The 18,053-nt window shown below is 37.8% G+C and overlaps 1 protein-coding gene across 1 annotated transcript in view; it reads left to right on the top strand.

The window, feature by feature from the left end:
* The window catches only part of LOC149249093 (RNA-binding (RRM/RBD/RNP motifs) family protein), a 187,966-nt gene that overhangs the window by 112,932 nt on the left and 56,981 nt on the right, over positions 1 to 18,053 (top strand). Inside the window, exon 3 of the mRNA XM_089456168.1 lies at positions 12,363 to 12,443. Coding sequence (XP_089312294.1) covers positions 12,363 to 12,443 — 81 coding nt within the window. The remainder of the gene's footprint in view (positions 1 to 12,362; positions 12,444 to 18,053) is intronic.

Below are 18,053 nucleotides of genomic sequence, written 5' to 3'. Positions count from 1 at the left end.
GAGATGCCCCAATCTCCTATGCCATAGCCAAGATTCATCTTGTTTGCTGATGTAGCATTCCTCATTCTCTTCTTTCAAGATATATACATTATTCTCAGTTTGAACTCCTTTAGCCAAAACCTTCCCTGTAGACGTTGACCTGATTTCACAGTCTTCGAGCTCTAAAAAAACATCACAACCTTTGTCACACATCTGACTTACACTCAACAAATTATGTTTTAGACCATCTACAAACAATACATCTTGAGCCTTTCCTCTTCTGTTGTTCAGACTGACTGTACCCTTTCCTCTAATTCTTCCTGCTTCATCATTACCAAATGTGACATTTCCAGTTTTATTTTCATTCAGGGAAACAAACTTTCTTTTATCTCCTGTCATATGTCTAGAGCAACCACTGTCCACATACCATTTATTATTTTGATCTTGAGCGTACAAAACTAAGTCACACTTGTCAGGTTTCTTTTCTTCTACCTTCTTTCTCCATTGCATGCATCCAATTGTTTTATACATATTCTGAGATGTTAATCTATTGTCTTTAAGCTTACATTCATATGACTTGTGCCCAAAGTTGTGACAATAGAAACATTCAGTGATATCAAGGAGTGGAGCAAATGCATTTTTGTTTAGATTCATATTTGTTTTAACGTTCATGAATCCATTCTTTCTCATCTTAAAATTTCCAAAATCAATTCTTCTAACATAAGCTTTACAATTTATGGCTTTATGTCCAAAATGTTTACAACAATAACAATATCCATAAAACAAATATCTATACCTGGTGGTGGATGTTGTTTGTGAATCTAACCAACTTGACATTTGATGACCCTATCTTCTGAAGAAGTGTGGTTTCTGATAGGTTGTGTATTGATTGTCCATTTTTTTTTGCTTTTTGTACTACACCGACAGTGTTCCTTTGCAGTTGTTCACTTGATGTTGAAGTGTTGCTCAAATTTTTATTCTTAGATTGATGTGAGTTGTCATCCTCTCTCCTAGTAGCTTTTACAAAGGTGTAGGATTGATCTGAAGATCATCCGATTCCGATAAGTATTCATAGAGATATGAATTTATTTGTGTTATGGGACAATTCGTCAAGGTCGGCTAGCAACCAAATTGCCCACACTTATGCTCAACGTTTTAGTATAAATAGAGGTGCCTTGGAAGTCATTTGCACACACACTCTTCTTGTGATCTCTTCCTCTCCACTTGTCTTTGGGTTTTTGGTGGAAGGAAGAGATCCTAAGAGACTACGTAGCCCTAAGAAGAGGATGCCCTAGCTCAACGCTGTCGTGGAGAAGGCATGCCCTAGATCTGAATGCTGCCATGAGAAGGAAGAGTCTTGGATGTGCCCTAGCCACTGTCAAGAAGGGCAGTGAAGTGTAAGCCCTCAACATAGCCTAGAAAAGGGTCTCCAATGTAAGGGAGCTTCAACGCTATCTAAGGAGCCCTAGCCGCTGAAAATAGGAGGACGTTTGCAGCCCTATAAACACAGTCAATGGAGGAACATCTGGACGCTGTTAAGAGGGATATGCCATGCCCTCATCCGCTATTCTAAAAGAGTCAAGGACGCAGTCAAAGGAGGTCTTAACTTGTAAAAGCCTTCGCTGTCATAAGGAAGCCCTACTGCCTAAACGCAGACCTAAAGGGAGATACCTTAACTGTTGATCTAATCTAAATCAAGGCAGTCATAAAGAAGCCCTAAACACTGTCTATACAAGATGTTCTAGCTGTAGTAGGAGGAGAGTTCTAGCAACCTTTAAGGGAGAGGTATTGCTGTTGTGAAATGAAGGTCTGACTGCAGTCAAAGGAGGCCTATTTCAGCAGATAAAAGAACCTCAACCACAACAAGAAAGAGACTGATCAGTGTGTCCATTTAAGGGTTGTTTCAGGGATCAAATTAAAGGGATGAACTGCTTATTGGTAGGAGGTTTGAGTGAGCTCTTGTTGGAGGGATATGAACCACTCTATAGGCTATCATAATCATGTTCTAAGGACTACTGTATGCCACTTGGATGCCATTGTAATAAGAGGTGATTATAGACATAGTTCAGTCATTGTTAAGGGCTTGAAGGCTACTCTGAATAGTAAAGGAAACAATCTTTCCTTGGAGATTGCACCTTGGACTTGTTAAAGGAGTCTAGCTGCTCTGCTAAGCTGCAAGCCATAGCAAGCAGCTAAGACTGGTAAGTGCAAATGGCTTATGGTTGCAACATATTGGATGCAGTGATGGATGCAGCATGATGGGTGCAGCTCAGTGATGAGAGCAGCTCAGTGATTGGGTGCAACACAATGATGGGTGCAACATGATGATGAGGTGTAACAATATGATGTGTGCATCATTGTAATGAGGTACAACATGATGATTGGGTGCAACACAATGAGGTGCAACATAGTGAGGTGCAACATGGTGATGGAGTCACCTTGGATCAATGGAAGCAGTATGTCTGCTCAGATTAGCTACTCATATGCTATCTTCTTAGAGAAGATCTCTGCTCTTATTTAGATAAGTCAAAAGGTTGACTTCTAATGTATATGTACTATCTCTCTCTCTCTGCGGAACTATTAAAGAACATATAAGAAAAATTGATCAAGGGTTTCCCCACATTGGGGTTTGTCCTTGGCTGGCGTCACATCTTGTGTTCTCTTGTCTTGGCTTGTCTTCTGCGATTTGTGTTTATGTTCTATTTGAATTTTACTATGATGCTAAATGTGATTGCTAATTTGGAATTGATATTGAGCTAATATGGAAAATTGAAGTAAATTTGCTATCAGCATAGAACATACCTAAAATTAACATGACCTCAAAATTTTATGAACTATTACATTTTCGTTGATTGTTTCACCTAGACCCAACATTATATTTACAAGTTCATCAACTCTTAATTTTCTTTCAGCTATATCTTCATTTTCATTCATTTTTAGCGTCTTAAACTGAGTTCTATACACTTGTAATTTGGCCATCTTCACCTTTTTATCTCCTTCATGAATATTTTCTAATTTATCCCAAATATCTTTAGTTGTCTCACAATGCATTACTTTGATAAATTCAGACTCACATAGACCACTCAAAAGTGCATTCATAGCTTTTGCATTAGCTATAAAGTTCAGTTTGACATCTTTGTCACTAGTTGTTTCCTTTGGTTCTTCATACTCCATCAACATAGCAGACCAAACTTCTATTCCTAGAGACATTAAATATGTTTTCATTCTTACTTTCCAGAAGGCATAGTTTGTACCAGTAAATAGAGGAGCCTTATTTGTTGAGCATCCTTCTTGACTAGCCATTTTACTTACTTAGGACCTCCTTCCAGTTGTTAGACTGCTACTGAAGGAACTGACTCTGATACCAATTGATATTTAAGATGGGAAATTACTGGGGGGGTGAATCAGTAATTTAATTTTTTATTTTTGCTCAACTTAATCTTCTTCTTATGCAGTTAATGATTTATGTTTGTGCTCAATAGTTATTGAATTCCTTTTGCAGATTTCAAGGAAAGAGGTTTGCAGATTTGTTTACCAAGAATTCAAAGCATTCACACAACACGCAAGAATTAAACACATGAAGACACCAGATATAAGTGGAAACCCCGAAGGGAGAAAACCACGAACTTTAGGTTGAAAGTGATGTGAAGGCAAGTTGCTACTCCTTTTTACATCAATTTTTTGTAGGCTCCAACCTACAAGAGGTTCCTACCTCAAAGGAAGCTCCAACTCCCACAAGTTTTCTGCAGGCTACAACCCACAGGAGGCTCCTACCTCAACATGCTACAACATGTTCTTTTTCAAGCTGCAACATAGAAAAGAACAGAAATTTCTCAAGTCCAATTCTGCTGTCAAGTTTTCTGCTGAACTGCTTCTTCTTTTCACTCTTCTTCTCTTCTGCTACTTCTCATTCTTTCTTTGATGCAGACCACTTCCATTCAAAAAGAAGATCATCAGTTTCATTCCACATTGTATATTTTATAAGCAAGCCCTTTTGGCTGTTTGTATTCTTTGGAGGAATATGAAATGAAGCATAATCTCTTGGACTTCCAAAACTGCTCACAAGCTTGTCTTTTCATTTTCAGTTCTGAAAATTATTTGTAATAAAAAATAGAGTTGAACTAACAACTCATTCAGTAATAATTACAAGAGACAAATCAGATTTGGATTATCTACATTTTCTGTTCAAACAAATATATGTATTTCAGCTTTTGTCTCAATGTTTAGCCTTCACATTGATTAGCATAGCCTTTTCACTTCACATCACTTTCAACCTTTTATATTAAACATTCAACATTTATGTGCACTTTCCATTCAACATAAATTATCACCAATGTGCTTACTGACACCAATAACATTTATTGACATTAATCAATCAGCTTAATTTTGACATCATTGCTAATATTGCCAACACTAATTAGCCTAACTGAGCCTCTAAATCACTTTAATGTGCAAAATAACAACCCTATTGGTGACAAGCCCACCAAATAACTCAATAAGTGTGAAATAATCCTTCTTAATGAGGCCGAAATGAGGAAATAATGGTGTAAAGGGCTGTTGGAAGGCCAAGTTAAATCCTCCATGTGGCATGATGAAGAGGACGGCTCCTAAAATGATGACCAAGGGGTGGCCCCTTGGTTTCCAAGCAAAACATTCGTGGTGCTCCCAAGTGGCTGTGGGGTACAATCAATGGTCTCATGGGTCTCTAATTGGATCCAACATGTCGATGTTGCATCAATAAGGGCTAGATTGATGATACAAGCCCCTCCCATGTCTCTCCGGATGAGACGAAACCCCATCTAGGCCCTAGATCAAATGCCAAGTATTTGGTGAAAGTATGTGGGCGACTAGGCAATGCGGTCCAAGTGCATCATCTCTATATAGTTGGGGCACAAGCAAGCAATATATGATGCTGAGGAAGCCCATGGCAAGACAATCAATGCTTTGTTGTGAAGGAGGCCCATGGCTCTCAACGCTCACCCTATAAATGCCATCATGACCCTCTAGAGGGTTTAGACCTCGTATAGGGAGATCAAGTCCAAATGGAGACCCACCAGCAATCTTGTATAAGATCCAATGCATCTCCTCGCCTTCTAGTGTGCAATTCATTAGTGCAATTGAGTAAATAAGCTTGCAAACCAGGGGCACAAGTGGACACTTCATAGTGGCATGCCCTTCTTAATGGGCTATAGAGGGTACAAGTGTTTCCTTGCTCAACAAGAGATGTTAATAAAAAGACCCTATTAGGTTGTTTCAGCCTCCACGAGAGTAATAGGTCCATGGCACATCCAGGGGTTGGGACAATCATGGATTCCTTAATGATGCAGGGGGCTCATAGGGGCCTTAGGAACTAGGGTGATGGCCATAATGATAAGGGGTGGAGCCTAAGTTACTAGGATTCAAATACGGATTCGGATACGGATCTGGATTCGGATCCGCTTGATTTTTGAAAAGCCAGGATTCGGATACGGCAAGGAAACGACAAGTACGATTAATATAAATATATTTTTATAATAAAATTTTTGATATTAATGTCCAAATTTATTGTGATCACTACCTATCAACAACAATAGATTTTATATTATTATTATTATTATCCAATTTTAAAGTCACGGCCAAGCCAGACACCAAATTGGTGTATGAGACCCCCTTGTTTGTGGGACAAGGGACCCACCTTTGCGCATCAATTTGACTGCTAAGTCTACGAAGGCATACATACTCTACCCCTCTAGTTTTGAACTTGTGACCTCATAGGAGGAAACACATGCTCTTAACTATCAGGCCCACTCAAGTTGTATTGTGTTGATGAATTTCATGAAAAAACATACAATACTTCATAATTAAAGTTGTATTAATTATTTTATAAAAATTAAATTATTATAATATTAATATATTACAAAACTATTTAAATGATAAATAATAATAATATAATACACATTACTTTATATGAATTAAATAATAAGCTTATAATATATAAAAGTTTAATATAAAATATAATGTACAAATTTTAAAACTTGTACATAACAAATTTGATATATTTTAAATAATTTTAATTTATAATATATATACACAACAAACATTACTTTATAGAATTATAACATTTCTAAACTAATATAAATAAAGTATAACATATTTAAAAAGTTTTAATTAAATTAATGCTAAATAAAATATAGCATAGCTATAAAAGTATAATTAAATTAATATAAATAATTTCCAAACTAATATAAATAAAGTATAACATATTTAAAAAGTTTCAATTAAATTAATGCTAAATAAAATATAGCATAGCTATAAAATAATAATTAAATTAATATAAATAAAATATGGCATATTTATAATTAAATTATAATATTATAACATATCTAAAATGTAAACATATAAACACGATGAGTTCTTTTATAACATTTGTAAACTAATGTCAATAAAATATAACAGATTTATAGAGTTATAATTAAATTAATGTAAATAAAATATTACATATTTATAATTAAATTAATATTATAACTATATGTAACTATATGAATTCAAATGTGCGAAACTGCATATGCCTCGCTGATAAATAAAATCCCAGTATTGCCATCATACTACCAAGTCTGTAGATCCCAAAACCAATGATATTAATACCAGTCACATCATCTTGGTCGTCTTATTCACTGCACGTGCATGTATTGTCTGAGCTTCCAGCGAGCAACTATCCCGGTTAGAGTGCAATGCATTGTCGACTACTAGCAAACTGCCAGGTCAAGTTATTACCAAAATATTTTTACTTGTTAAAAAATTGTTTTCTAGCGTATCCAAGTGAATCCGGATCCGAACCCGTTTCTGAACCGGGGATCCGCGAATCCATTTCCCAGGGTGGACGGATCTGGTAACATAGGGTAGAGCTCATGTTTGGATTTTGCCCATGTGCTAATTTTTTCTATGTCCCAACCATCTTTTTCATTTTGTGGTACATTTCCTGTTTGTGTAAGTGGTCAAATTATGCTTTTAACTTTCTTTTAGCTACATCAACCTTCGAAGCATCGTTCCAAGCCCGACCCAAAGTGTAGACAAGGGGAGGGGGATGCTAACACCTTGTGGACCCACTAATTTTTTCTATGTCCCCACCATCTTTTGCATTTTGTGGTACATTTCCTGTTTGTTGTAAGTGGGCAAATTATGCTTCTAACTTTCTTTTAGCTGCATCAACCTTCGAGGCATCGTTCTAGACCCGACCCAAAGTGTAGACAAGGGGAGGAGGATGCTAACACCTTCCAGACCCAATGGACAAATGTGGACCCAGATTGCGAAAGTGTGAAAAGGGGTTATAATGAGTGGAGGGGAGTGAGATGTATGGTAATTCACTCCTTCTAGGGACTGAAGATAGCAGCCCCATCCAACTTGTCGTCATATCAGAAACTGCTTAGTGATACCTTCTTCACAAATTGACATGGCCAAAAAATCCAATTGCAAAATTTAAAAATATTTTTGCTGCAATAAAAATGAGAAACTCATTTTTGCAAACCCTCATGATCTTAGATCTTTCTATTAGAGTTATCTAGAAAGCTTTGATGCGATGATAAATTTCCAAATTCCAGCCATATTAATTTTCTCACGACAATTAATTTTCTTCCCAACAATTTATTTATTTAGCCAAATAAATTTTGAATAACTGAAAAATTAAAATCATTGGTATTTTTAACCTCTATATATATATGTGCAGTGGAATTTAAATCAGTGAGATAAATCACACATTGCAAAAATAATTCACTCACAACAATTCTCCGTTATCTATTAATCTAGAAAATTTGGGTTTTCGACCCACAAAGATATAAAGAAAAATACGATAACTAGAACTTGTAAGTCGACCCCCACAAAATGGAATTTGGCCCAATGAATTCAACCACTTGGAAATTGACCTCTGAAGGAAATCGACCTTGAGAAATTTGGCCCAATCAATTTGCAGGCAAATCAACCATGCGTCCTCCCACGAGTTGCTACTACACCTTAGGGAACCTGGCCTCTAGAAAATCAGTGACTCCAATAAAATCGTAGCGACTCCAATAAAATCGACCTCCCTCTCTTCAACAACTCAGCCCTGCAATCTCCCCAACTCGAGCTCCTGGATTTGCCCTCAAATTTTCCCATTCTTATCTTCCTTTGTGCTTCAGTCTACTATATCATCTGAGCATGCATAAACAAAAATTTTGAGGCTCCTATAATTGTAATATTTGAAGGATCTAAGGCTTCTTGTCTTTGTGATAATGCAAATTTCCTAAGGCTATATTTCTTTGTGATCATGTGAATTTCCTGAGGCTACATTCTCCTATCATGATGTGAGTTTCAGAGGCACATTCTTATGTTGTTGATGCTGGTGATGAGGGAGTGTTGAAATTGTAACTAGGTTCGGTCTTCATAATGAATATTTATCATTATGATTTTGTAAAAGAGTTCAAAAGAATTTATTTGAGTCAAAAGAAAATTATTTTATCATGTCCCATTTGGACATTTAAAAGAAAAAGAAAATTGAATTTTTAAAGAATATTTTAGTGTCTCCAAGCTAACCAAGTCGGCATGCCCAAAAGTCATGTCCCTTCGCATGGACAAACAACTATATATTGGCATTATCACTCCACCATTTTGGCAACCAACTTGCAACTTCTGTAGAAGAGAAATTCAGATGCCTGAGGCACACTTCTTTTGTGGTATATGAGATATTTAAGGCAACAATCTTCTGTGGTATGCGAACTATTTGAGGCTATATATATATATATATATATATATATTTGTGGAAGGTGAAGCTCTGTGGCAGATCTCTCTGTGATGTGAGTCTATGATAGATGTAATGTGAAAAAGTGGTGACCCGATTCCTATTGCAACAAATTGATGGTATTTCTCCTATTTGTTAAATTACTTGAACAAATTACTTGCAGTTTTCTACGACAAATATTGAAATACATACACTGCAACCTTCACAAAACTAAATACTGCGGAAACTAAATACTGCAATGGAGAGAAATAAATACACACATATACACTGTTGTTTTTAGACAAATGTCCTCAGAAAAACCCAATGTTGGAAAACCGGTGCAGTAGCAGAGGGTTTTATTTATTATGTAGTAGTAATCTGAGTACAAATCGTTAGATGCCCAAACTGGCAATTTGATACAGAGAAATATTGACAAGGAGATAGTGAAAAAAATCTCACACTGTCATTGGCGATCCGAATTTGATCCAGGCTCTGGATGGCTGGCCCCACGCTGCCTCTGTGTTAGCCTACACAGATCTGCGTCACAGTCTTTGGGCTCTATGTCACCTCCTCCTCTGATCTCCTGCTGGCTGGAACTTCGATCCTTTGGCCCTTCGGTCTCACACCCCAGCTTCTGGCTCTGGAATTCGACTTTCCCAGCTGAATCTCAGACTCCCTCTGAAGCTCTGCGTTGCTTTTGCATGGCACTGCGCTTCTTCTCTGAACCTCTCTCTGTCTTCTTTGCCTTACACTCCCCAGATTTGGAAAACTCTCCTTCGGTCTACTATCCCTACCCCTCTCTCTACTTCGACCTTACTAAGTCACTTCCGACAACTCATAACTGCTACTCAGGAAATCGACTTCCTAGCAAAGTCGAACTGCACAAGAGTATTCTCCAAGTGCCCATCGAACTCCTCCTTATAATCTCTCGTTCAAGCACCGACGGCCAAGATTAAAACATAATCAAGGGCTAAGATTAATTGAGAGTTGATCCTCGTCTTCTTCTAGAAGATTCACACTTGATTTAATTAATACCTTTTAATTAACCAAATTTCATCTCTAGGTGGAATTTTCCCAAACTATTTCTGGGTATTGGAAAATGCATGTGTCTTAGCCTTGTTGCAAAATCTCGATGCAAGGGCACATCCGATGCTACAAAAATCAACATGTAATGGTTTGAGGTAGAAGGTGGCTTGTGACAGACCTCATTACAGATCTTTTGTGGACCAAATTGATGCATATTTTGTCTTGGATCTTGAAGGGTTGACTTGGCACTTGGAGGTTAATTATACTGGTCAGTTTGTCTATGACTTTGATGTTTCTTGTTGAATTGATACTATAAGGAAGGATTTCTAGGTTTTCCCCTTGTGGGTTTTGCCTTGGCCATTGGCCTAATCTCTGGTGTCTCTTGTCTCTTGTGCATTATGATCTCTACTTTATTTATTTTTTGAATACGTAATTGCTTGATGAAAAAACTAAATAATGTAAATGCTAAAAGGAAACATATATATCAGTCAAGTAATTATCATGATTAGAAATTCAAATATAATAGCCATTCTCACTAGAGAAAATCACTCTCTTGTTGTGACTTGCTCTCTTGAATCCTTGTGTGCCTTCATCTCTTTGCTAGGTTTCTTTTATAATATTCATTAAGTCCAAATCCCTAACCCTAATCTCCCTTCTAGAAGATCTTGGAGAACAATGGTTGAGATTAATTCTAAGTCACTTAAATAATTAAATTATTTATTTTTAGAAAATGATTTAATAGTCCACAATAATTAATTGACTTTAATTATTATACTTTTCCTAAGACTTAGAAAAGAAGAAATAAATCACTTACTCCGCCAAGCAAGCATCTAAAGAGGTAATAAATAATCTTCCACATGCTAAGACACCAAGCTTATGCAGAAGACTTTCTGAAGCTACCACAAGCTTCGACAATTGATGAAGAGGATTCCAATATAGGCTATGATTTTGATGCTATGTAGCTATTTGCTGCAGAATAATTTTTTTGGATTCTAGAGGCCATTTAGAGCCTCTTTGTTGATGTATTTTAATTGAAACATGGATTGCACTTAGTGCTATTTTGGTTATATGCACCCTTATTAGATAGATACATGAGAAAATTTTCATATTTGTGTTAATGGTTTGGATTCATATTGATGCACATGAATAATATGTTCTTTTCAAAATTTGAATATTTTATGTATTTTTTTGTCGATCAATCTTCTGGTCTGATTCTGATAACATTGTGGAGGATGTTTTTAACATTTTCCATCAAGCAAACATGGGGAAATCTATTGTTTTCATTGCCATGATTCATCTCATGAGATAGGTTTATTTTTGTTTTGATTTGATTTTGTATCATCTTGTCAAATCTTTTGACTCAGGACAAATATCATATTTCAATATTGATATCTGATGTACCACTTGATATCTTATACATCTTATATATCAATTTTATTTCCATATTTATGTAGCTACACATTTGTTTGATGTTGATGTTGCTTTAGAAGTTAAAATATTGAAAAAAATGATTATTTTTGCATTTTTTGAGTTTCCCGATAATTTCCAATATATTCTGATTTTTTTCCATAATTGTGCCCATAATTTAAATTTCAGATCCCCAGTGATAAAATTTTAACATTCTTGAATAGGATAACTTACCTGTGGCGATATTTCAAAACAATCACTCATATCTATCTTATTTGTTGCTCTCATCTGTCACTAATCCCAAATTCCTGTTAAGAGATAAGACAAGAATCGAGGAACCCAAAACCTTAAAATGAAACTATCATATGAGAACATAGTGTACATTTTCAGCGGACACCTAAATCAAATATAAAGCTAGCATACTTTAGATAAAATGAATAAATAAGGTGGATAATTTGTAATTTTAAGTTGAAGGGTATAAATTAGTTAGGTTGGTGTTATTGTGATTCAACAACTCAGATTGATTTTTGTTAGGCTAATCATGTATAACTATACATTACTAATTAGTAATCACTTAACAATATCTCAAGTTATGCAATTCATGTAAATCAGAATTGATATGTTTCAAAATGATGTAGACTTGTTGCCCCTTGGGTCCAAGGCCCATATGTTATCCTTCAGCTTCTTAGCTTTCATAGGAAGAGGATCTTCATATCGGTGTCCATCTGTTGCAACTCTGGCACATATTTGAAGTAATATAAGTTGTATTTTTCAAGTAAAGCCTGAAATTACTGAGATGTAGGTCCAAAAGATGTTTTTGGAATTCATATGACCATAAATAGAATATATAATGTGGCATCATTTGTATCTGGAATAAACGATATTGAAATGGAGTTCCTTGGTTGGAAGGTTAATCATTAAGGAGAAACCATTGGCATCTGCTTGGCCTTCTAATTTGGCCTTTTCTTACTATTTAAATTAAAACTTTTGTAGATATATTATAATATTATATATTAATGATCACCTTTATTTAAAAATTTAATTGTGCAACTTCCTTGATTGAAGATAATGTTGATATGTTACCATTTCCTGGTTTGTTAATTGCACCACTAATAAGATTTCATCATCTGTGGATGTTGAAGTGATATCTCTCTCTTTGCATGTGGATATTTGAAACTTTGTTAAAGTCAATTATCTGAAAGCTTTCATTTGCCACCCTCAGGTATAGGCTTTTGGATGAGGAAGAATGCGAACCTTTTACTGATGTTTATTGGATCAAGTTTGTACATATCAGCAATGCAAGGTATTTTCATCCCTTTTTATTGTTAGAAATGGAGGTTAAGGTTAGAGACATACCATGCATGAATAATTGGTTGTTTTTTGTCTGGGAGTCCCCAAGTCATTTGGTCAGAATGATGTTGGATTTGGGAATCAAGGGATGGTGGATTTCTTTGTAGGGATGCATTTGCACTCTATTTTTGAGGAAAATGAGACATGAGACAAATAGCACCCAAAAGGAATCAAGTTTGACAAAAACTTTTTTCCTTAGAAATCTGTATGACGAGCCAGGGTCCTGAAAGAATCACTAGAGAAATACCTCATTTAGATGCTCATTCACTTCGTCATTTGGACGAAAATGGTGAGAAGTAAAGGATATGTGGATTTCTTGTAAGCATTATAGTTTGCTTTTCCCTGTGATTAATTCTTAAAAGGTGTTTTACTTGACAAGTATTATTTTTCATCTAGGCTAAAATCGTGATTTCATGTTTTTTCAACTTTGAAGCAACAATCTATGTATTGTTGAAAATTTCATCCTTTAGTAGAAGGTAGTTTTACAACAAAATGCAAGGTAACCTACACAGATTATAATGTTTATCTGATTTCTTGTAGTCAGTAATCTGTTGAGTCAGTTGTGTGTTAAAAATCAGTCCTTTACACCTGAAAGACGTATAGACAAGACGGAATGTTTTAGAATTAGCATTGATGCAAGTCTACTCAAGCTCTAGCAGTACATGATAATCACGTTCAAAGTCTTTTTGGTAGCAAGAAGTTCCATCTTTAAGGGTATGCTCTTTAGCTAACTAAGCCTGACATCGAGCCCCTAGTTCATTGATTAATGCAAAATTGGTCCTAGCACATCACTTGGAAGTGATGATGATGATGCCTTACATGTGACTTTGCTACTTCACCATATAGCATGGGGCACATGACTTTACTTTAGTGCCTAGTAACTTTTTTCTAGCGAGCAGTCAATTGCTTTTTTGCATATTGTTGAATGGAGTAGAGCAGGAGGTGATTCTGCACTTGCCCAGGTGTCAGGGCATGCAGAAATCTCAGATCAGTTCACTCAGCCAGAATTAATTAAAAATTCAATATTTTCCTAATGTTAGACTTTGTAAAAATCAAAAAGTGTGAAGTCAACATAAGATTAGATCGCGGCAATTGATCTTCAAGGAGCAAGGGTAAATCGCAACCCTTAGATCCTTTTGGAAGGACAAAATTACTCTATAAAGAGGAAATAAGGCTGAGTTGAAAATCAGATCGAGTGACACCACTTGTGTTCAAAGCGTTCAACGAGAGGAGATCGATTTAACAAGTCAGCAGTTAGTTGGAGTGTTTCAGCGTTCAAGAGGGCAAGGAAGAGGGCCGTACGACCTAAATCTCAGCTAATCAGCAAGGCTGAGTCACTCTGAAAGGGCGCAAGAGGGAGGTTGAGTTCATCTCAGCCATACTGTACGACGAGTGCAGCCAGCTATATGCCATATAGCCTCAACTGTACATGTTGCGGCCTCTCAGGGTCAAGTTGAGCTGAGTGAGGGTGCTGTACAGCAAGAAGAATTTGCTGAAAGGAGTTTTACCCAGCTGTAATTTTATCTCAAAATTTGCTGAAATGAATAAAAACACAAGTTTGCAGGCTTTCCCCGGAGTTGGGGTTTCCCGGGTATTTCTAGTGCTTATGTTTTATGGTGTGTTTGTCTTCATTTTTTAATTTTTTGCTGTGCATGCTATGGTTAGAAACTTGGTAGTGTTTGCAGTTTTAAATTTCAGTTTTGTATCTTTAGTTTTGTATTTCTGGGTATAAAAATTTAGTAAATTGTAAATCAGATTGCTGAGTTTTCAAAAACTAGCATGGTATCAGAAGCATTAGCCTCTGATTAGAAGCCAAAACACCAATGTTTCTTCTCACAGAAGCCGGTTTAGCATTCATAGGGAGCAAAAATGACCAAGTCTACTTGACAAGTAGAGTTTCAGAAAGCAATGGTGTACCAAGGGCTTTGTTTTGAAGACAGGCTTGAGGGTGCCTCAAACTACTGTCTGTGGAGAGAATGAATTGGTGTAGTTTTGTAGGAGCAGGGTGTACGTGACTTTGTGGACAAAGTTCCGGCGTTACCCACTGACCCTCAACTGCTGGCTGCTCATAACAAAAAGGACACTAAGGCGAGGAGAATTCTGCTTGAAGGGGTCAAAGACCACATAATACCTCACCTGTCCAAGAAGAAGACAACCAAAGAAATGTGGACAACCGTTGTGGGTTTATACCAGAGCAATAACGGGACTAGGATAATGATGCTCAAAGACAAGTTGAGGAGCATCAGGATGTCAAAGTCAGATTCTGTGGTGACTTACCTCACCAAGTTTACCCAAGTGAGGGACGAGCTGGTAGGAGTGGGCGAGACTACGTGAGAATTTGAGTTGGTGCCGTTTGCCTTGTTGGGCTTCACCAAACACTGTGAGACATTTTTCAACGAGATTGTGGCTAGGGAGAAACTCCCAGACTGGGAGAGAGTATGTAGTGATTTTGTCCAAGAGGAGATCTAGAGAGGGTCTTTGCTAGGGTCTCATGCCAAGATCGAAGATGATTTTTTTTTTCCCTACCTCGTAAAGGGGGCAAATTGAAGGGCAAAAGGGCTGGTGATTCGAGCTCCATGGGAGAGAAAAAGAAGGACCTCAACAAAATTAAATGTTTCTCATGCCATTAGCCAAGGAATTATGCTAGTAAATCCCCTAACCAAAAAAAGGGTTCCAAGAAGGACCAGGTTGTAGCCTCTATAGAGATTGATGAGTTCTCAACCAAATTTGAGAGGGAGTTTTCCCTCATTGCTTGTATGGCGAGTTCTATTGGTACCAATGTTTGGTACATTGATAGTGGAGCATCCTGTCACATGATGGGAAATAAGGAGTTCTTCTGCAAACTAACAGAGAAAGACATGAAGTTTCACATTGAGCTAGGAGATGATGGGAGGTATTGAGTCAAAGGGCTTGGTACAGTCAGATTCAAGAGGGAGTCAAGAAAACCCTTATATCTTAGAGATGTTCTTTATGTTCCAGGCCTCAAGAAAAACCTCATTTTAGTTTCAACACTTGAAGATAAGGGGTATGAAGTAACCTTTAGAGAGGAAAAAGTCTTCATTCGGCCCCAGAATTCAAAAGTTGCCAGTATATTGTGGTTAGATAGAAGAACTTGTTTAGATTGCAGTTTGAGACAACTACAATGCTTATGTGCAGAGGTGGTCGTGATTCAAGGCGAGAGTTGGGTGAGTTGTGGCATAGGCATATGGGGTATTTGCACCATGGGGCACTGAAGGTGCTCAAGGAGATAGGGATTGGGCTGCCTGAATGCAACATAGATCACCATGATATGTGCAAGGGGTGCACACTTGGCAAGTATGCCAAAACCTCATTTCCTAGCAGTGACCACAGGGCCAAGGGCATCTTGGACCTTGTACATTCAGACATGTGTGGGCCCATGTCTTTTGTATCCCTTAGTGGGTACAAGTATTATGTCACCTTCATTGACAATTTTTCGAGAAAGACCTCGATATTCTTCATGAAGAACAAGGACGAGGTCTTCTCAAAATTCTTGGAGTTTAGAGCCTTGGTGGAGAACCAAACTGAAAAGAAAATCAAGGCGTTGAGATCAGATAATGGAGGGGAGTACACCTCCAACACCTTTAAGTACTTTTGTGCCAAGGAGGGCATAAGAAGGGAGCTCAGCAAAACGGGGTGGCAGAGCGAAAAACAGGGCTATAATTGGCGTGGCCAAGGCCATGTTGTATGATTAGGAGTTGCTCATGTTTCTATGGGAAGAAGCATGCAACATTGTAGTTTACTTGTAGAACTGGAGCACACATAGAGTGTTGACTAGTCACACTGGATGAGGCCTTCATAGGCAAAAGATCGGATATATATCATTTCAAAACATTTGGCAGTTTGGTGTATTGTCATGTACTAATAGAGAAGAGGTCAAAACTAGAGCCCACTACAAAGAAGGGCATCTTTGTGGGCTACAGTGAGACTTCTAAAGCCTACAAAATATATGTACCAACACTTAGGAAGACAATCATCTGCAAAGATGTGAAGTTTGAGGAGGAAAGGGCTATGAGGAAGTCCTTTGATAGTGAGTAGGTTTTAGTGTAGGAGGAGGAGCAGTAAGCTTCCAAGCAGGTAGCTTAACTTGTTCCTCAAACACCAGTAAAACAGGGTGATGGGTAGGTCAAGCAGCAGGAAGACGAGTTGGACACACATGAGGAGTGAGAACAACACTCACACCCAATGACTCTCAACACAGGGAGAAGGACGGCGAGATAAGTAGATCAGGTGATTAGAGAGGCTCAGGAGCAAGTGGGAGCTCATAGGACTTTAGTTCAGGAGAGCAGATTGCCACATCGGTACACAAGGTATATGGCCCTAATGATAGAGTTGTTGGAGGCTGAGCCTTCCAGCCATCAGGAGGTAGCAATGCAACAGGTGTGGAGATGCCGTGGTGGAGTATGCCTCCATCATGAAGAATGATGTCTGGGAGGTGGTGTCGAGGCCAAAGAGCAAATATGTGGTGGGCTCACGCTGGATCTATAAGATCAAGCATGGAGTTGATGGGAGCATTGAGAAATTCAAGGCAAGATTTGTGGCCAAGGGGTTCTCACAAAAGGAGGGCATAGATTATGATGAGACATTCACCCCTGTGGCTAGATACTTGTCCATCAAGATAGTCATATTGATTGCAGCATAGATGGGGTGGAGGATCCACTAGATGGATGTAAAGACAACATTCCTCAACAAAGTTGTTGAGGAGATCTATATCGAGTAGCTAGAGGGGTTTGAGACACATCGTAGGGAGACATGTGTGCAAGTTGAAGAGGGCTCTATATAGGCTCAAGCTGGCTTGACAGGCGTGGTATGTCCACACTAATAGCTTTCTACAGGGATTGGGCTTTGTTACCGCTAAAACTAGTAGGGGACCTAAAGGGGATCCCTAAAGGGCAAATGCTAGGCCAAGGGAAACAAATGGAGTCTCAGTCCACTGTCACCTCAACTAAGGCTCCTTTCTATTTACTGACTTTCACTAATGGGAGGAGACCTGGTATATTATAGAGTCACTGATGAAGGATAAGTCAATGAAATGATGTGGAGTGACCCAAATAATCCCTTTCCTGAAGAATTAGAAAGATAGAGCTTGCTTGCTTTCTAAGCAAGGTACATTGTCTTCTAGGGAAAGGCGGGAAGGATTTAAGGGTTAAGTTTATGGGATATGACTTGAAGGAATTTCCCAATCCCTTAAATCGTTATTGTAATTGGTGTTTTGGATGGTTCTTGAAGAATTGTATTTTCAAATGAACCGGACCACATGACACCGAGTGGACCCAGTCTAGGGTAGGAGAGAAGAGTATGGCAACCAATGACTACCCCTAACTTGGAGTCTTGGACAAGATATGAAAATGGATCAAAGAAAGAATATCCACTTAAAGCTTTGAATTGATCCAATAAGGTACTAGCCTTTGGGGATGGTAGGGCAAAGTTTGATCCCAAAGCTAGGGCTCTGCTTTTCTCACAACTCCACTGTTGGAATGACCTCAAATTTGGAGTAGGTCTTGAGAAAATACCAACGCAGGAGACCCTAAGAGATCGAACTTTT

Source organism: Pinus tabuliformis, chromosome 7 (assembly GCF_031772625.1).
Source record: "Pinus tabuliformis cultivar Carrire ecotype Pingquan chromosome 7, CPIR1, whole genome shotgun sequence".
Classification (NCBI taxonomy): domain Eukaryota; kingdom Viridiplantae; phylum Streptophyta; class Pinopsida; order Pinales; family Pinaceae; genus Pinus; species Pinus tabuliformis.
Note: the sequence above shows the minus strand (reverse complement) of the source record. Positions and strands in the feature narration are given on the sequence as shown.